The 21,282-nt window shown below is 42.5% G+C and overlaps 1 protein-coding gene across 1 annotated transcript in view; it reads left to right on the top strand.

Moving 5' to 3' along the window:
* Nucleotides 1-2,479: 2,479 nt before the first annotated feature.
* malrd1 (MAM and LDL receptor class A domain containing 1) overlaps nt 2,480-21,282 on the top strand; it is a gene marked incomplete at its 5' end in the record, with an annotated part of 78,739 nt that continues 59,936 nt past the window's right edge. The window contains 11 exons of the mRNA XM_080793330.1: nt 2,480-2,666; nt 3,946-4,077; nt 5,298-5,386; nt 5,484-5,648; nt 10,702-10,798; nt 13,393-13,524; nt 13,710-13,862; nt 15,049-15,154; nt 16,802-17,169; nt 18,541-18,737; nt 19,226-19,474. Coding sequence (XP_080649456.1) covers nt 2,480-2,666; nt 3,946-4,077; nt 5,298-5,386; nt 5,484-5,648; nt 10,702-10,798; nt 13,393-13,524; nt 13,710-13,862; nt 15,049-15,154; nt 16,802-17,169; nt 18,541-18,737; nt 19,226-19,474 — 1,875 coding nt within the window. The remainder of the gene's footprint in view (nt 2,667-3,945; nt 4,078-5,297; nt 5,387-5,483; nt 5,649-10,701; nt 10,799-13,392; nt 13,525-13,709; nt 13,863-15,048; nt 15,155-16,801; nt 17,170-18,540; nt 18,738-19,225; nt 19,475-21,282) is intronic.

Here is a 21,282-nt window from a genome sequence, read left to right as displayed (position 1 = left end):
CCAAAGAAATGTCCCCCGCCCCCTCATTTTTTGCTGATGTTTTTTATCTTTCATTTCGTGCGCGCGTGTGTGTGTGTGCCGTTTCTTTTAAACTGTTATATTGAACATTATTTTTGCATTGTGCTGACAGTATTTTTCGTTATATGCCACGTTTAAGCCCCATTATACTGACAGATAATGGGATTTATTTATTTTGCCCATGCATTGTGCCTGGCAGGGTATGAACACATCCTCCCGCTAACCATCAGCTCAGTGAAAATCCACCAGAGGATGAAAATATATGAAGGTCAAATGCAATTCCTCAACTCGCGGAGGTTATAAATGAAAACCAAATGTAATCAGATCAGCATTTTAATATGCTATCGAGGAGGGTGGGCAAAACAAATGATTCAAACATTTGATAAATGGTTGCAGTGGTTAGACTCGCCGGCCGCTTAGGACTTGAATTAGATGACGTTTTTGTTTGTTTGTCACTTTGATGAATGCTTTACGCTTTAACCTTTTGTCTCGTCATTGAGAGTGAATTGAATAGCAAGAGTCCAAAATTCATGATATGGAAAAAGTGCAGAGAGGGAAATTACCTGCCTAATAGCATTTACAATTTAACAATTTAGGCATTTAGCAGATAAAGTGCAAAACCTGAGTAAATAGTGAAGCACAGAAGTCAGTGAGTAATTATTTAATTAAAGATAAAGGTTGTGGGAGTTTATAAGTTTTACTTAATCTCACTCCTTTTCGGATAGGTTTAGATTACTTTCTCTATGCTTTGCTATATGATTTAGAAAGTACAAAAATAGTTTGACTAAAGGTAACTTGTTGAGACGAATAACCATATAAGTCCATACTAATTATCCATAATGTATAAATCATGGATAAGTGGTCAGGGCAGATAGGCCTTTTCGGGGAGCGGTTAGAATAAATGATGGAGAACATCAGCTAATCATCCTCGGGTCCACACACGTAACATAAAGATATGACAATAAACAAGACAATTACAAGTCCTTGAATTGTAACTTTAAGCCAAACTTGGAATGAATTCATGATTTAAAAGAAGAAAATTTAAAAGAAGAAAATAAGCCCATTCTCATGATTTGTTGACTGACATAAATAATTCAATCACTATATGCAAATGAGCCCCTTCCCATTGAATTTGCATCTCTTTACTGGTGGGAGTCAATCACTCCACTCACAATTAATTAACTTCGTTGTCACCATCATCAGACTACATTGACATTATGACTAATTTTCATTTCCTGTCTAAGTCATAAATCTCATAACTGGCATTACATGCATGTGATGCAACTGTGGTGGAAAAAGTAAAAAATCACACCCGTGTGAAGTGTGAACTGAGTGGTGCAATTCCCCCACCTCTCTCTCTCTCTCTCTCTCTCATTAGCAGCACTATCCCTCTCTCTGTTTCTGGCGCCCATATACTCGTAGTAGAAATGCTGCTGTTACAAGTAAAAGCCCGGAATTAAAAATGTACTTGAAGAAAAGTATAAAAGTGTTTGTTAAAATGTACGTAAAGAAGTACTGTTGTGACTGTCCTGCTTATCTGCCTCCACTGCTAGCTAGCTGGCAGCCTCAGTGATCAGTGCAGACTGCAGAGTGGAGCAGGTAAACAAATGTAACTCCATAAGCAGGCCGTCAGACCAACTCAATACAGCTGGGGTTTGGGAAGGTGTATATATTTTATATAAGGACTTCTCTTTCCAATCTCTGGAGCTCTCTCTTTCCTCTCTTTGAAGCAGTTGCAAACCATACAACACTCACACAGCACACTTCATACATCCATACACTGCAGACATGACTGATTAGTGATTACTGACTTGCTCACATCATCATACCAGTTTATGTTTTGAGTATTGCATTATTTATTTAATTTAGAATAATCCCGAGTTAACCGTGCAGGATTAACTTGGCACTCGCTTTTGCGGGGACATGTCTACACTTTGTTGGTGCAGAACGTTTATTGAATAATTGCATGACTTTTGCATACACACATATACATACTGTGGTTTCTCGCCCAATAAGCAAGGGGGGGGGGAATGAAGTCAAAGACGATGGCTACCATGTTTTTTTTTTACATAGTGCTGCTTTAACTTTAACACTCAAGATTGCTGTGTATAAAGATAAGCCCTTATAAACAAGTTTAGATAAACATGCTTTTGTTTTTTCATGTATTATATGATCAGTAGTTGTAGTTAATTAGTTAACAGATGCACACATGTACAAAGATATCAGAGGCACTCCCCACTGTTATTGAGTAACGACGGCCATAAAAGCCATTTTATTGGCCATTATCGCATGGAAGCAGCTTGCGCATGCATTCAGAATCAATACGTGTCCCAAGCAGTATACGACGACGGGACGGGACGAAAGCTCTCACAGTAACTAAAATCTAAATTCGACCTGCTTTAATTAATGGCAATTGAGGAGTGGAGTGTTCTTGGAGTATTAGTAGGACAAGGGGGATTCAATGACTCTGCCACTGTGGCAACCAGCAAAGCTGTTGCTGCTCTGTCTACTGGTACATGTCCGTCTGTGTGCTGCCGGGGCCTGTTCACCGGGAGAGTTGACCTGTGTCCAGGGACCGTGTGTCAGACCAGGTGACAGCGGTTGTGACTTAAGTGACGAATGTAGGGATGGCAGCGATGACAAAGACTGTGAGTAGGCTTATACAGACTGTGATTCTACCACTTTACCTATTAAAAGCAGGAAAGCATCCGTGTCATAGGATTTAGAACAGTGATTTAGCACAGTAGTTCTAAAAAATAGCTGATATACAAGCTTGCTTGTACAGTACATCTGTCAGAGTCAACCATTCCTTTTCAATGGAAGCCAGTGACATGAAGATGCCCTTTGCTGCCGTTGCATTTACAGTAGGCTATGAGACTGTTGTCTTCCTGCCCTCGAATGAAATGAAGACCAGCCTCTCCCCAGTTGCGGATATACTGTATAAAGAACGTTTTACCTACTCACCAATACAAAGGCGGCTTGTGTTATTAGAAAGCCTACTTTCCTTAGTACTCTGAGCCCCCCCACCACACGTATAAAATGCATTTGGCCAGAAAGGGGTTTTTTCCCACCGGAAAACACCTACCGATATTGCCAAGAGAAAATCTCATAGACAAGATTTTTTCCTTTGCATTTTATACGTGTGGTGGGGGCTCAGTGTGTCCACTAAGGAAAGTGGCTTTCTAATAACACAAGCCGCCTTTGTATTGGTGAGGCTGGTCTGCATTTCATGTAAGCGCAGGAAGACGACATTCAAGGCATTAGAGCTATGGACCAGAGCTACCTGCCAGTGCATTACAAGCATTAATGCCAGCTAATGAAACAGCAGGACACAACCAAAACCAGATGGCCTACCGGGTCAAAAAGATAACTCCCCCTTTTTAGACAGGCTTTCATTCATGGAGACATGATGACAAGACAACATTTTCATACAGGCAGTTCAAAGAAAAAGATTCTCCCATTCGCTGAATTCAATAAATCAACGGGTGTAAAAATGGACTTGAGTTATATGCTCCTATATATATTTGTTTTGTTTTTATTAAATTTTGTTGTGTTGCATTGCGGTCACAATAGTTCAGTGCATTGTTTTCATGAAATGACTACTTCATTTCCCCACACTCAAAATAAAGCTTCATTACATTACCACTGGGACCTTATACAGTCCTTGCTTGAACATTGAGTCATACAATGAAATTGAATCTCTGGTTTATGTAGAGACTGTTTACTCCGCAATCACTGTACACAGAGGGGAACTAAGATACTCTTTGTAAACCCCTGGGAGAACAGAATAGTGTTGGGTTCATAGTTAGTAGCTCTATTTCAAGGGTCCCCAAACTTTTGAGGCAAATTTTTGCTAATCATCTACCCCCACCCCCCCAAAAAAATGTTACTGCTTAGCTATTTTGAACCTTTTTGTCCCATACACAGGTTGGGCGCACAGGAGGTGTGACTTTGAGGAGGGTTTCTGTGAGCTGACCCAGAGCTCAGACAGGCTTGCTCAGTGGACAAGAGAGACCGGGTTCCCAGGACTCACACATGATCACGCTAACAACCAATCAGGTACATTGTCAATGTGTTGTGTTTTTTTGTATCCTGATGACTGCTTGGCACAAAAGGAATTTCCACATGGACAAATAAAGTATCTATCTTACTCTGATTAAAGTACTGTAAGTCAATGATTATAATGTTTGTTTGGTGGTCAGCTGCTGAACATCTGGCACTTTTCTAGCTACTTCTTTATTCTGAAGAAATCATCTTTTGTCTTTCTTGTTGGGGCAGAAAGCCTGTGTTTCTTCACAAATGAACGCCCTACTTCAGTGGTTTTCAACCGTTTTCATATCAAGGCCCATCATTTATTCAGCATTTGAGCCACGGACCACCATTTGATGAGATTTTGCCTCTCGGGCCCAAAACTAAAGAATATTTTGTTATTTGTTGATAAGATTTTGTGAATTCCATGCTGTATTGATGTATTCTAATGTACCATTAGAAGAGTTAACGGGCAGATGTTGATCAAAATAACAATTATTTTTTACATTCTCTAATTGTGTAGACTTATTGTAAATTAACTAATGCGGATACAATAACAATATCAATAATTTAACTCTTGAGAGCGTAAAATGAAACCAAATGAATGGACCCTTATGGGTCCATTTTACGCTCTCAATATAATATATAATTAATAAATAACTATGGGTCCATTTGGTTACCAGCTCTCTATCATTTAGCTGGGGACCACCTGGAACCCCCTCAAGGACCACTGGTGGTCCCCGGGCCACTGGTTGAAAACCACTGCCCTACTTGATCATACAGCGTCACAGAAATGTATCAAAAGTAGCAGCTAGATTGGCAAGTGTGATGTGAGCTTGTAGATCTGCTACTTTTGATATTTTCGAATTAATTTGAATCCTGAAAAGTAGCAGTTTTGGACATACTGTATGAGGTTTCCTCCCGACAGAGACGATTATGTGTCATATTATGTAATGTTACCGTCCTTATCCTTTAAAGGAGTAGTTCACCACAAACAAGATTTCACACCCCATTACACACCCCGTGAGTCTCCGAGTCTCCTACTGACCGATGACCCGGTCATCAAATTATCGGCTCAGGAATGCGACAAAAACAATTCCTTGAATTAATCTCCATGAATTAATCTCCATGAATTCAAGGTTTCATGAGGTGTGTAATTGATAGAAAATATGTCATTTCTGGGGTGAACTACTACTTTAATGCATTCAACACACTGAACAAACACGCACACACAATTCTCTCCCTCACAGCGCACTTTCTTGTGCTTTCGCCTGATACTGGAGAGAGAACCGAGGCAGACCTGCAGAGTCCTGTCTTCCTGCCGTCACAGACCTGCCAGGTAAATTAACACCTTTTTGAATGAACTCTTCCCCCCCAAAAAACCTAAACAACTGACAATAATTGATAACTGTGGTTTGTTTTCTGCGACGGAACAGATGAGTTTCTACCATCATGTCGGGGCAAAACGTGGAGCTCTTCAGATCCTGATTGAATCCCGCCCTGAGGGTCGGAGAGGAGTGGTGTGGGAACACACAGAACCACCACGGATGGAACTGTGGCAGAGGACAGCAATACTGTTTCACAGCAATGATCAATTTCAGGTATGAACGCGTTATTGTTTTAGTGTTTTAGTTCCAGGCTGCAGGCTACGTTGTGCAAATTGAATTTGTATGTGTCTGTGGGGCGGGGCCTGATCGTGTGGTCAATCAACCCCAGCCTGGTACCGAGTTGTTCCGCCAGTGTCCAGGTGAGCAGGTTGCTGCTTGCCCTTGCATGGTCGCCTCTGCTGCGTTGATGCGTGAATGGGTGAAGTAATGCATGTACAGACAGTACATTAAAACAAAGTGCTTTGAATAAGTATGCTTTGCTGAGCCATGAGGCCCATAGGGCAGGAGCCTATCTTCTGTTTCTGTAGCGTGAGGCAGCTTGACGTACAAGTACACCCCCTGGGCATGATGCTAGTATGACGCAGGGACTTACCCCCGATCCAACCCCTGATGCTGTTTGCCAAGCAGGGAGGCATTGGCTCCCATTTTAACTAGTCTTTGGTACGACCCGGCCGGACATCGAACCCCAACCTCTCAGTGTCAGGGTGGACACTTGAAGCGCAAAGCCCATGAGCGTTGGATAGTGGTGTAAAAGTACTTTTCTGAGGCCATCTGGACAGGGTTGTTCTGAGGCCATCTGGCAGGGATGAATCCTGCTGTTAAGTGTTCTTTCTTAGACAGAAGGTGCTTAAAAATGTGAAATGTGTGAAAATATGTGAAATGTGTGAAAATGTGAAATGTGTGAAAATGTGAAATGTGTGAAAATGTGAAATGTGTGAAAATGTGAAATGTGTGAAATGAGTGAAAATGTGAAAATGTGAAATGTGTGGAAAAGTGAAAATGTGAAATGTGTGAAATGTGTGAAAATGTGAAATGTGTGAAAATGTGTGAAAATGTGAAATGTGTGAAAATGTTTATTTGGCTCTGTCATGATACATTTGATAGCTTAAACAACTAAATACTATCCCAAAACATATTACAATTACCTTCCGTGACACAACAACACTTTTAAAAGAGTATAAAACGTACTAGTTTCCGACATTTTTATTTCCTGCGGGCTGTCTCTGCGGGCTGGAGAAATGCCATGGGTTGCGCCGTGGCGATGTACCCTGCACGGCTCAGGGTACATCCAAACTGGCCTTTGGAATCGGGCGGGGGAAAATAGTGCGTGGCCCTGTGTAGTGTCAGCGCCTGTCTTTTTGTGGTCTGTGGAATGGGAAGCACTGCGGCGCACCGTTGTGACGTCACATACCCCGAAATACACACTGTGTAGTCTCCACACCGCGGATTGTGATTCACCTAGAGTCTGTGGCTGCGTCCGAAATCATTCCCTATGCCCCATATAGTGCACTACTTTGAGGTTCCGCCATTTTGTTATAGTGTCCGAATATGTAGTGAGCATTTTTGCACCCTAACGCAGTGGACTGAAGTATCCCATAATGCACCGGGAATTGTAGGGAGCATCCGATGGTCACTACAAAAACACAGCGAAGCAAATCTGCCCCATAATGCATTGTGCAAGCTCGCTCTTGAGCGCACATGCACGCGTTTGCGCACGTGCGCTGCTTCTGCATGCATGCGCTCATTGCGCTCCAACTCAGAAGAGGCAGAAGTTGAACCAGCGAAAGAAATCAACACAAATGTACTTTTTAAACTTTCGTTTTCCCCTCTTTTCTTCCCTGGCGGATCTCGAAGCTACAGATCTCGAGACAAATGATCTGTGCATTTATTTGAAATTGTTTTATTTTATTTATAATAAATCTACTCAGCGCATGACGTTAGGAGAGGAATCAGTTGCTTGCTGTAGAATATATTTGTGAGATTCTTTATCACAAATGATAAATGCATTAAAACTTCATTGTGTAGGCAGTCATTTATTGGACTGCTGTTTCTGTTAACACCAAACGTCCGTATTGTGAGCAGAGCTTGTAGATCGGCTACTTTTGGTAATTCTTTACCAAAAGTACCCAAGTAAAAGTATACAAGCTCACAACACGGACGTCGCGCGTTGCTTATAGATCGGCTATTTTTGGTAGGCCTATCCCCCCCGCCCCAGGATTAGCGGGGGTTCATGTGGTTAATCAATCATGCTGCTGATATTTTCATATATTGTCAAGGTTGTGCACTGTTTTCATATTGCTGGATAATGGATATAGCCTAATATTAATTTATTGATAATAATCATAGGCCCATTGTTATGGGCCTATGATTTTAAAATAACCTTTTTATCATAGATATATAGGCCTAAATGCCTGCAAACATATTTTCATTAACCTATTTTTTCTTTATTCATTCATGAATTTAAAAATAACTTTACAAACTGTCCTTGCAGGGAGGTGACAGCCTGCAGTCACTTATTTGATACAGTCTGTTCCTAGCAGAAATTCAGCAGCAGCGTTTTGATTGGTTTCTTGTAGTCAGTTGATTCTTCATATCCAAATGAGTGAAACGGCCGGGATGATTTGTTTATTTTTCAAACAGTTCTTTATGAGGCGATCTGAAAAAACCTAATGGGGATTTCATGCAAATAAAAAGTACATGAACCCGCGGAACTACAGCGCCCTCTATCGATATTGACGTCAGAGTCGGTGCTCCCCATACAGGGAGTATTGTCCGAAATCATCACTATAGAGTCCACTAGAGTCTGGATCCCCGTATGGGGGATAGGGAGTAGGGAACAACCCTAGCAATTCGGACGCAGCCTGTGTCTCACTTAGTGTGCACCTTCACCTCTCCCTCACCCCTCAACCCATCTCTACTGCAGCCATCTGCCACTGGGCTTAGCCAGCACAGTTTCATAATATGGCTGCTTGATGCCTGGGATGCGTAGAAGTCAACTCCATCCTAACATTCACTCCCACGTCCGTTAATTCAGCATTAATTCCAAACCTCATTGTAATGGTGATTGATGCACCGCTGTGCTTTTGTCTTAATTGTTTCACTTTCAGCCTTAAGTGTAAGGACAGAACATTAAGTTCCAAATGACCTGTCCTCATATCGCTTCAGTCTTTCTGAGTGTAATTAAAATTGTTGTATATGCATAGTATATTCTAACTGGAATTGAAAGAACATTAAGGATATAATTAAGTCATTCATGTCATGTCATTAAGCTACACTTCCAGGAGCGGAAATAAGTGATTTTGAGGGTACCGCTGGATGAGAGCTGGTAGCCTATACCATCAAATTAAAGTAATTTACGTACCATTAAGACCTGAGGCCTTCTAAATCAGTAGTTCTCACACTTTCAAGATTTAAAAAAATGTTCCAAAGTAGCAGATGTACAAGCTCGCAGCATGTCAGGAAGTGACATGCTATGAGCTTGTATATCTGCTTTCCCGGTTCTAATGAATGAAAGCCAAATCAAACACACATGTAGAAACACTTGGTACAGAATTCACCTGTATATAGACCATGGGTTTTCAAACGGTGGACCGTGGACCACTGGCGGTTCCTGTTGGGTGCCTATGTTTTCGTTCCCACTAACAACAATGTATACGCATTCTGAATGATCCTGCTGACAGATTCAGTAGCACAGCTCGGAATCTGTTCTTGAGAGATTAACCAGTAACTGGTTTAGGTGTTCTTTAGGTTTCATAATTATGAAATATGAATTCAAGTTACAAACACGTAACGTCATTACGTGTTTGTTCATGTATTTCATACGTGTTTCATATAGTTCTATATGAAGAAATAAAAATAATATCTAAGAAATTCCATAAATTAGAACAAATATTTAAGAAGTACTGAAGATAGACGATCTACAAGCTCGCGAAGCGACACGTGAGCTTGTAGATCTTATTTCTGTTTTGCATCACAGGCTAAAACGTTTGGGAACCACTGTGTTGGGCAACCACACTAACTATACTCAAGAGAGTGTAGATAATACTTTAATTTCATTCACCTTTTATTTGGTTAAGGCAGTTTTTTCTTCTTCTTCTTCTTCTTTTTAAGTGATTAAGACCAGTCTGTATTGTGATGGTGGTCATTGCTGTGGATTAGGGACTCCCTCTGTCTCTCCAGCACGGGGGCTGCATTGGCATCATTCAGTGGAGAGACTTTTCTTGAGAGTGAAAATTACTATTTATTAGCTATTTTTCTCTTCCCTTCGACGGTCGACGGATGGATTTTGGAATGGCTCCTTTGCCCCATACGTCTGTTTTATTTATTACAAGCTTAGTAGGCTGTACCAGTGGTGGATTATTACTGCAATGCGGAAATACTCTTTTTGTAAAAGTACAAATGTATTGGTATAAAAATGTTAAAGTAGGCGTTATACCAAAAGTACTAGAAATAAAAGTATTCTTACTTACTAAGAAACTTAGTTACTTTACACCACTGCATATAACTACGGTGATTAATTTGTTGATCAGCCATAAATGTGGATCTGTGAAACTGCACGTGACGGAAGCAGATAACACTGTGGACTTTAGTCTGGGCAGCTCACATACATTATTAGCCTCAAACTGAAGCAGAGGCATCATAACATGGCAGCTACGCTTTCCTTAGAGCAGTGTGGTTCTCAAACCTTCTCATATCGAGGACCATCAAATAAATATACACCCATTTTGTACAGGGGACCCCCATACAATCACACCCGTGTGAAGTGAGGGGCGCTCTTAACATTGTACATCATCATGACGTAACATGTCGATTTGCTCGTCCACATAATATGTGGACGAGAAAATCGACATGTTACATTGGCAATGAATGGAGAATGTACGTCATATTATGACGTACATTCTCCATTCATTGCCAATGGGAATGTAATGTTTGTGTAAGCCCAACATCTACACTAATAGCTGAACATTGGAGGGGCTAGCGCCCCTCAGAAATAGCAGATCTATAGGATTAAAGTGGTTAAACAGATTTTGATGCTATTATATCAAAATTTGCTGGGGACCCCTGGAACCCCCTCAAGGACCGGACCCCTGGCGGTCCCTGGCTGGACCCCACTTTGAGAACCACTGTAACACTAGAGGGTTCAGTTTGATGCTTACTGAGCCTTCACACACAAACAACACTCACTTCACACATACACTCATGCATTGCATACACAAAAAGGTGGTCATGCAAGAGGATAAAAGTGTGAATACTGTGTTTTTACTAGGTGGTGATTCGAGGGGAGCTAGCTGCTGACAGCCATCCTTCAGAGATCTTGGCTATTGATGACCTGTCCTTCAGTCGAGGCTGTGTGGCTGTACCTGGTAATGTCACAATTATACACCCATTGAAACCAGAAAAGCCGGGAAATACCAGATGCCCAGATTTCTGGGTTTGTGTGAACACAGACATTTTCTTTTGATTGGCTGATCACCCCATAGCGATGATTTGATTGGCTGAGCAAAGTACATATTGAAGATAAATGTGGGGAGAAAAGTGAAGACGCCAAATGTGATTTGCCTTTTGTGATGATTTGATTGGCTGAGCACCGAATGTGATGTATGATGATGTATGATGATAAGAGCGCCCCTCGCTTCACACGAGCAACTAAATCGGCCTCAGGTCTTAATGGGTTAATACTTATACATACTTCTGTTTTTCATTTTTCATTTTTTTCCACACATCAAACTCACCCTGAATTGCACTTAAGAAAGAAAAAAATCGACTTTTAGAAGCCTAGTGCACATACTAGTAGGCTAGACAGAGGCACTTTCATACATTGTAGATTTAAAAAGGGTATCTTTGAAAAACAAAGAAGAGAACCCGCACACTGTCAGACACTTTTGTGTTTTGCTCTTTATTAGGTTGACGTTTCGGTCGCTTAGACTTTTATCAGGACATTATCTGTCCTGATGAAGGTCTAAGCGACCGAAATAAAGAGTTAGAGAGAAATAAAGAGCAACATTTTTGTTGTTTGACAGTGTGCGGGTCCTCTTCTTTGCCCCTACGCACCTGTCACCAGCCTTTTGAGGTGTGCATCGGCCTTTTGCTATAAAACTCATTGTAGATTAACCGCCATTATATACCGTACGAGACATAAATGCAGTGTGCTATTGTATAAAACGAAATCAGTCACAAGATGTATTTATATTGGCCACATGGCGTCTTGCGTCATGCCTCAAACAAACATTAAAAGTCCATAGACTTGGCTGTCATTAGATTTACTTTAAATGTACTCTAAACTAAAAGTAAAAGTCCATAGACTTGGCTGCCATTAGATTTACGTTAAATGTACTCTAAACTAAAAGTAAAAGTCCATAGACTTGGCTGTCATTAGATTTACGTTAAAAGTATACTCTAAACAAAAAATAAAGTCCATAGACTTGGCTGCCATATGACGTAATTTTAAAAGCCAGTGGGGCAAGGGGCTAGTGCCCCTTGCTTTCAAAACGTGAGCCAATCTTGGTCTGTTTCTGAAAACAAAGTCGCTCAGGCCTACAGTATGTGACGACTCCAAATCAGCACTGAATACACGTTGTAACGGCGTTGGACACAGAGCACACAGTCCTCAGACAGGCAGCCAGTGCTGCTAGGCTTATTGACGTGCTCTATACAAAGTGCTGTCTACAGCCCCGGCGATCAATGTGCTACATTTCTGTTCCACTGGCCCGCCGTTGAACTAGCGCCGTCTCCTTGGCATTTCGGACAGGTTTTCTTTAACACGACAATTCATTGAGTCTCGGCCTCAAAGCAGACACCACAGTGTCTTTAGAGTTTAGAGTGTGCGCTTCAACGCCTCCCCATTACTCATCTGACAGGATGAGGTCCATGGGTCCTGCAGGTCGACTGGTCTTACAGGTACACTAGTCTCCCCATGGAGCCCTTATACCGTATACGTTGCAGTGAGCGGACAATAGAGGGCACAGTATCTGTTTAAATAATGTCCAGAAAACTGGACTGGTCCTCTGTACTGCTTGGCTCCGGGCTGTTGGGAGTTTCACCAGGAATAATTTGGCATGTCCAAGTATGGGCGAGGGTCAGGTCAATGTCACCCCTGTCCCTCTGCTTCCATCTGCCCTGATGCTGGAGTAACTGGATCGTGCCTCGCCTCATTAAGAGAGTGCTTGATAACTGCTGATCACCACACCGTGTCAGAAAGGCCTGGAATCACACATGGACTATACTGCCCAATGCTTCTGTTCTCTGCCCCCCTGTCTTTGTGTGTGCCTCTCTCTCTCTCTCTCTCTCTTGCTCTCGCTCTCTCTCAATTACATTCAAAGGAGCTTTATCTGATCAAAACCACAGATGAGCAAAGAGTATGGTGGCCTTGGACGGCAAATAAAAAATAAATGTAAAAAATGAATCAGAATATTCTTCTCTCGTTTGATATCATTGAAACTAGCTAAACCACATCAAACATATGTCCATGTGCGGTACTTATTCTTCTGTGACACATATCCGAGATTTCAGCGCAGATCGCTGTGATTTCCCCTGTGTGCCTCCCTAATGAAAAACTAATCACATGATCGAAATCGATGATAAGCACTGTAACCGTAGAAGGCCTATTAAACAGCTTTGGCTGATTAAAGAGCCCCCGCAACAGAGCTGCTCAAGTCCTTTGTGTGCACTTAAATTGTTATTTGTTACTTGAGTGATTCTTTTGTTTGTTTTTTTGTGGTGAAAGAAGTAAACCGATTGTTTTACTGAAAGTAGCAATGTCATGTAGAAATAATCTGTTACAAGTAAAAGGCTTGAATGAAAGTACAAAAGGATTGGCATCAAAAAGTACTTTCAACAATATTTGCCTCTGAAGAGTAGAAATATAAAGCATTAATTCTTAAAGTAAAAGTACCTCAACTTTGTTGAGGTACAGTACTTCAGTTGATGTACTAATTTTCTCTTTCTTTAATGCTGTCAGAGAGGACTGTACCCAATGTTGCTGCGTGTCCCCCATCGTGGTTCACCTGTGGCAGTGGGGAGTGTGTCGAGGAAAGCAAAGTGTGTGACTTCACCCCGCAGTGTCCCCATGGAGAGGATGAAGCCCACTGCCGTAAGACCCTTGTTTCCCAGTAACACACACACCCGCCGCCCTCCTAAACCCCTTTCTGCCTTCAGTTCAGGTTCCAGCAATCTAGCGTGTGGGGTCCGAGACCCTTGTCGCTCCAGTATTGTGGCTGTGGCTATTGAAGGCACTGCCCCAAATGCCAATCCCTTTTGTTTTGTTTTTCAATTCAGCATCTTATTGCGACTTTGAGGGCGACTCCTGTGGCTGGTATGAGTTCACTCTGGGGGATGGCTTCGACTGGGTCCGAGGATCATCGCTGGAGGTCCCTCCAGACTACCAGGGCCACCCACCACCTCTGGACCACTCTACTAACAGCACAGAGGGTATAGAGAAACGCATGTGTACACACTAGTGTTGTAGTCGAGTCCACCTAAAGAGTCCAAGTCAAGAGTAAGGGCCGATTCATACTCCTATTTTAGAGCCGAATAAAAGTCGGTTCGGCGCTGTAGAGCCTACAATGTGACGTCATTTGCGGTTCGGGCGGGGGGGGGGGGGGGGGGGGGGGGGGGGGGGGTACCGTCCTAAAGTCTTCTCTTCGGTGCTACTGAAAATTCCGAAATCATTGGGGGGGGGTATAAAGTATAATATGGGTATAAAGGTGTGTGTGTGTGTGGGTCACTGGGTGAGGGTGCCCCCACACACACACACACAATATACTTAAAGTACCAAAAGTAAAAGTACTCACTACAGAATGTCCTGTTTCGCAAGTTCCATATGTATAGAAATCCTTTGAAAATAGCCTGAAGCCAAATGGTCAAAGTAAGGCTAAAGAGATTTATGAATGTTTTGTAAAAAATAACAAATCTAGAGTAGATTTCAAATATTTTTCTCTGAGATGTAGTGGAGTAGAAGTAATTATTAGTTTAGTGAAAATTGGAAATAATCTGGTAAAGTTACCTCAAATATTTTCTTACTTTTCAACACTGCGGGTGGTTTACACATGCACATAAAGTAACACACATACTCTGTATCTCTCTCTGTCTCTCGCACAAAATTACATCACCTGCCATCTGCAGTTGTAGCCGCCCGTATCAAAAGTGATGAAACAAGAACTATAGGAGGATGTGCTGTCTGAATTATTAAAAATATTAAACCGATTATAGTTTTTCAATAATTCGTTTTCTGATGAAAAGAATAGTATAGGAGAAAAAGTCTGTAGTCTGTCGTTTTTAAAAGCAGAACACGGCACAGAGATTTGCTTTCTCAGCTGTAAGAGTCAATCAACGGCTACCACCACCTACTATATTAAAACCACCCACCTGAAACTTGGTCTAACTTTCTTTTCGCCAGGAATCAGTATTTTATGCCTGTGAGTGTGACGTGAGTCAGCTGTTTCAACGACGAGACCCTCCCCTCTTAAATTTGTTCAAGTTCTCTGCCACCTACATCAGTATACAGTAGATGTTGTTTCCCTGCTGTTTTATATATATATATATATATATGCAAACATAAAAACTCACTGTGTGTCACATGGGGTGTGAATAATGACAGCCTGTTCTTTCATTGCAGGCCACTTCATGTTTGTGCTGAAGAACAGTAGCAGCCTGTACCCGAGGGCTGTGCTCCGTGGACCCCTGTTCAAAGAGTCTGCCTCTGGATGCACCATGACCTTCTGGTGGGGATGCAGACAAATGCTGGCTCCTTCCTTCCTGTCTTCCTTTTTCCCCTCATAGTCGATGTCAGGCAGACAACTCTTAGCTACATATTCAAACTGTTGGTGTTTTTAAGTGGTGCAACCACTTCCTTAAAGGGATTGTGACATTAAAAAAAAGGTTTTGGAATTGTTCTTATTTTTTTTAGGTTTTCTAATCCCAAAAAACATGAACTTTTAACATTCAGTAGATTTTCTGTGATCTGGGGTTTTCTGGCTCAAACAGGTGCTCTGATTTTCCTGCTGTTTGTGATGTAAGATCCTGCAAATCCCATATATGTCAATGGGCTTTGCCAGCAGATGTCACTGTTTTCACTGTGTTGCCTGTTTTCATTGTAGCTCAAAAGGCTTCCAAACCCCAAAGAAAACTTCAGACCACAGAAAATCCACTGAATGTTTTTTTGGGTGTAATTAAGGTCATAAAACCCAAAAGAAAAAAGAAAAAGAAAAAGAAATCAAAATTAATGTCATAAAACCTTTAAGGTGGCTGCCTGCCTGGGTGGCTGCCTGCCTGGGTAGCTGGCTAGGTGCGTCTGTAGTATGTAGGGGGAAAAGTACTACATCTTTTCACTTAAGTAAAATAATCAATACTGCAATATAGAAATACTCTGTTACAAGTAAATTTACTTGAGTAAGGTACTGGCATCAGAATGTTCCACAAAAGTACCACAAGTAAAAAGTATACATTGTGCAGAATGTCCCTCTTCAAGTTTTAAATTTTCTCTCTCCCACCATTGCTCTCTAGCTCTCTTTCCTCTACTTTTGAGTTACGGAGCTGTGTGTGTGGCTGGCTGGGTAGCTGGCTGGTTGCGTCTGAGCACGAAAATAGCATGGTTGTTTTTCACCATGTGCGCAACCTAACACACACAAACAAACAAACGCACATATTGACTATATAATATATCATGATGCTTTCGGTTGTGCCAGTACAGTGACAGTACAGTACAGTAGAGGGTAGAGTAGAGGGACCCCCACACGGTAACTCTGTCATTTCTCAACCGTTTCGGATGTGGGGCGGCTCGCCGGAATCGGCCCCGGGCCCCTGGGCGAGTTCCTGGGGGTCTGGATCTTCCGGGGACCCCCCCCCGGAGACGCCCCCCCCCCATGGTAACTCTCTCATTTCTCTACCGTTTCGGACGTGGGGCGGCTCGCCGGCACCCTGGCCGTGGTCCTGTTGGTCTGGAACTTCCGGGGACCCCCCGGGACCCCCAAATAGAGTTGCACTATCACACGGGTGTGATTCTTTTCCCTCTTTCTTGGGTCTCTAAGCATCCGTCTTATTTACACTGTACATATATCACTGTCTCTCACAGTGTGCAGACCTGAATCGGTCACTTGGTGACAGCTTTACAGCTGTTCAAAGTTACTGTCAGTTGGTCGATCGCATTTCTTCTGCAGCTTGATTGAATGTGCCTTTTGGCAGAGTGCTTCTGAGGGACTATAAATCATTTTTCTCTATTTGTTTCTTATTGTCTTTCCCTACAGAGCAAGCAAAACCCCTCATGTGTAATGTCAACTTGTATACATATGTATACACAACGAAGGAATCATTGAAATCATGGAAGTAAATTGCACGCACTCTAAAGTAAAATGCATCGCTTTCCCCCTCAGGCACTATAATGCCGGCATATCTGTCGGAGCCGCTGACATGTACCTGCACACTGCCGGAGCCAACGTCACCGTGCTGTGGAGAACCTTCTATAACCAAGGCCCTCGGTGGAACCAGGTCACGGTCCAGCTGGGCCGCATCGCGCGGCCATTCCAGATCTCCGTGGCCAAGCTGAGCCTCGGCGTGTTCGACGGAGTCTCGGCCCTGGACGACGTCACCTTCCAGAACTGCTCCATGCCCCCGCCGAGGGAGACGTGCTCCAGTCCCGCCACCGACTTCCACTGCGCGCGCAGCCGAGCGTGCGTCGAGCACCTGCAGCTGTGTGACCTGGTGGACGACTGTGGGGACGGCTCGGACGAAGAGGGATGTTGTGAGTCTGGTTTTTTACAAGGCCGATGATGTTTCATTTTTTCATTGTGCGTGTGAACACAAGTGAAATGTCCATTTCCGAACCTTACTAGGTGCAAGAGTTGCTGTGGGCCCCCTACTCATAATAACTTTCTGGGGCGTACACTACAGATCAGTTTTAATTATGGGAGGACTGCCTCTGCCCCCCTGCCACAGGCCCTCTGGATTTTAGATGTATTCCACTGCTATAATCTATTGCATGGGGTGGGGGGGGGGGGGGGGGTCCTGAAATTATATTGGCGGGTCCCCAGATTATTAAAAAAACTGATTGGCTATAAAATGGAAATTGAAAGTTTACATAGTACACAAAAAAATGAACTTTCCTTAATGATTATATCTGGTTTCAGTATTTTATAATGTATTTTCTCTATTATTAAGGTTATTGAGCATTTCCGGGGGTCCCCCCCCAGCCAAAAAAGTTGAGAACCCCTAAATCTGTTGTACCTCAATCAGTCCATTAATGGCATTCGATGCAGGTTGTTTGTACAATATCATGGTTTTGATGTACTGTACGTATGTATACTTAAAGTCATGGTGAAATGGCTTTTTTGCTCATTTTACTTTGACATTTCAGTCTGAAACGTTGGTTTCAACTAATCATAAGGTAAATGGTGCATTTATATAGCGCCTTTCTCCAAGGCGCTTTACATAGATTGTGCATTATTTACATTCATACATTTACAGCCAACCTGCTCATCGGGAGCAATTAGGGGTTCACTTTGACACTAACTCTGGCGGAACCCAGGTTCGAACTGGGAACCTTGTGGTTCCCATCCGGCCACTCTACCCCTGAGCCACTACTGCCCCTATAAGGTCCCATCCCTTCAGGCTATCGAACGCTGCAGTCTCACTCACTGCACCTGTGTGCAGCAGAGGGCTAGTGTTTGTTTACCCTGTCTCTCACGCTGCCCAAGGGAGAGAGAGAAAGACGGCCAATGTGAAGCATGTTTGTTAGTACGTTGCTTATGTTATTTCTAACCTAATGTTTTAGTGTGTTGATTACATTTAAAATGAGTAATGCACCGTCTGCTGTCTGGCCCTCGTCTTGAGTTGGCAATTATGTAGCAGCTGCCCAAGAGTGTCTCCCTAATTAAAATCAGGTGTGAGTGGAGGAAATTGGGTGAATGTAATCAAGATTCATTTATATTCATATTCAAGATTCTATCTGTCTTCACGCAGTACGTTTGTGTTTACGGGAAGCAATTTTAAAATGTAGGGACTTTTGATATATAAAATAGTATTTTTCACATCAAAAGTCCTATATATATATATATATATATATATATATATAACCAATTAAGAATCTCTCTCGTGTCCCGTCTTCCTCTCAAAGCCCCGGGGCTGCAGTGTAACTTTGAGCGTGGGCTGTGCAGCTGGACGCAGGAGAACGGCGGCGGGGATGCGTTCAACTGGACGTGCGGCCAGGGCCCCACGCCCACCTTCAACACGGGGCCCTACAAGGACCACACCCTGGGCACCACGCACGGCCACTACCTCTACATCGAGTCCTCCGGCCCACAGGTGTTCAAGGTAGTGTTGAGTTCGTCGACTAAAAACTATGACGAAAGACGTTTGTCGACTAGGCCTACCTTTTTTTTTTCACTGTGTAAAACTAAATAAAAACTTAAGCTACGATGACTAAAACTAAGACTAAATATGCTGACAATTTCATCAACGAATAAAAACTAGACTAAAATGTTAGGGAGGGACTAGAGATCCAGTAGAACTATAAAACAAGTTTGGTTGTGCTCGGGAGTTTCACTCTGAAAATAGCCGATCTACAAACTCTAACATCACGCTGCAAGCTTATAGATCGGCTATTTTCAGCATGCAACCAAGTGTAATATCAGGCATTATATGACGCCATCTAGGTCTGCTAAAATACATTTTAGTCGACTAAAACTTTTCAGATAACTAAAACGTGACCAAACCTAAACGACATTTCATTCAAAATACTTTTTTTTTAGGCTAAAAACTAAATTGATAAAATGTGCTGTCCAAATCAACACTGTTCCAAGGACACGGCCGTGTTGCTGAGCCGGGTCTTCCAGCCCACCACTCTGCACGGCAAGGACCCCGGCCAGTCGCGGCACCCCTGCGCCTTCCGCTTCCACTACCACATGTTCGGCGCCCACGTGTTCCGCCTGGCGGTGTACCTGAGGACCACCTCCACGGGCCGCGGTCAGATGCTGTGGGTGCGCTACGGAGACCAGGGCAACATGTGGCACCGGAAGACACTCTACCTCAACAGTGCCAGGCTATTCCAGGTATGGGGGGCCTTGTTATTTATACAGTGTAGATCTATCGCCCTGCTCTTAACCCATTTTGACCTGAGATCAGATTCTAAAAATGTCTTCTACATCCTGACAGTTTTCTGAAAAAGCTATGTTTCTATGTCAGTCGTTCTTCGATTTTTCAAAAATAGCAGACCTACAAGCTCGTAGCGCGCCACTCGGTGGCGCGCTATGAGCTTGTAGATCTGCTATTTTTCAATAGCTAAAGCATAACATAATGCTAACACCAAAAGGGGTTCCCGCTCAGAATGGTTAATGATGGCTGTCTAATTGTGCTGAGCAGGGAGAAAAGATATAGCAGAGCCAATAAAATATTGGTTCAATCAATTTGAGGTATCTGCCTGAACTGTAACTTTTTCGAGAAATGGAACAAATGCGCTGTATTCCAGTGGATTCAATGTAGTTATTATTCATTCTCAAGCTCTTGTTAACTCATTCGCTGACGACACCGACATCTGGTGGCTGAATCTATACTCGAAGACCACCACCGTTCAATGTTAACCGTCTTATTTTGAAAGCCGTATCACTCGGAAATTGAGAAACGGGAAGTAAAAACTGTCCCGCGAATGTTATTGAATTCACCCAAAACATACATTTTGTAACCGGCGATCATATCATTTATAGAACCACAAATCACCACAAGTCAAGCTTGTTTTGACGGAATATGCCAGCAGACTTTTCACATACTTTTTTTTTTTAAGTTTCCTTTTTCTTTCATTGCACGTCAACCGGAGTGTTACGAGTACGTGCAGAATAGAGTTGTGAAGCACAATCAATATATATGTTAAAACTTACGTCCAAAGACGAACTCGGCGATATCTACTTTACCAAATGGGTAAAGGCGTCAAAAGACAATCCCGGCGGCAAATTGGTTCAATATAAAACCCACTTCACGTAATCTTATCTTTGCTATGTTTGTCGGTTTGTGTGACACTGTAGTAGGGCATTAATTAACAAAATCTAAATATGGACATACTAGGTTTTTTCAGCAAGAAACTGAGAACAAATATAACATAATTATCTGATTAAAATAACTAGCACCTGTCTGTATACTGTGTGCAACATGTGAAGAAGCAAATTAGTCAGAACTTCAAAGCACTGGCCGAAAGTAAAATCCTCTCCACTCCTCTTCCACAATCTCTGAATGCTATATAGAAATCCAAGACAGTAAGCTGTGATCTGTTTTGTCATTCCTGTTCATGAAAATATATCTTAAAATATATTTACAAATATATCTTAAAATATATTTACAAATATCTGTTAAGCAGCAAGCTTAGTCGATGATTTTAGATTTATATTTGGATACAGCATGCGCGACTGTAAAGATAAAATGGAAGTGGGAAGGAGGCATCGCATCCACTTCATCCCTTGGTTATTTTCAGAGCTTCCATGCACCTAACCGTATGATGTAAGCGTTTGAGAATTGTGGGAGGCCACAGTCTGCCTCACAAGAAAATGACAGATTTTTATAATACACCCCACCCGCTGATGTTCTCCACCAGAATTATTGAGAACATTTAATTAGCATTACTCAGACCACAGTGAAGTGAAGGAGCTTGTTCTATGTCTGAGCTGATTGTGACGTCCAATGAGTGCGGGTGGCTGCAGACAATAACAGCCTCTTGACATGCTTATACGTCTACAGGTTCTTGCAAATGGCTTGTTCAAGATGTGAATACTAATGTAACTTGACAGGCAGTTCAAGACTTACCCGTCATCACGGAGATTTCAAGTGGATCCGTTTCTACTTCTGAAGGGGTTACAGAATTGAAATGATGAAG

This window comes from Protomyctophum bolini (genome assembly GCF_963924005.1).
Source record: "Protomyctophum bolini genome assembly, chromosome: 21".
NCBI classification, from domain to species: Eukaryota; Metazoa; Chordata; class Actinopteri; order Myctophiformes; family Myctophidae; genus Protomyctophum; species Protomyctophum bolini.
This window is presented reverse-complemented; position numbering and strand designations above follow the sequence as displayed.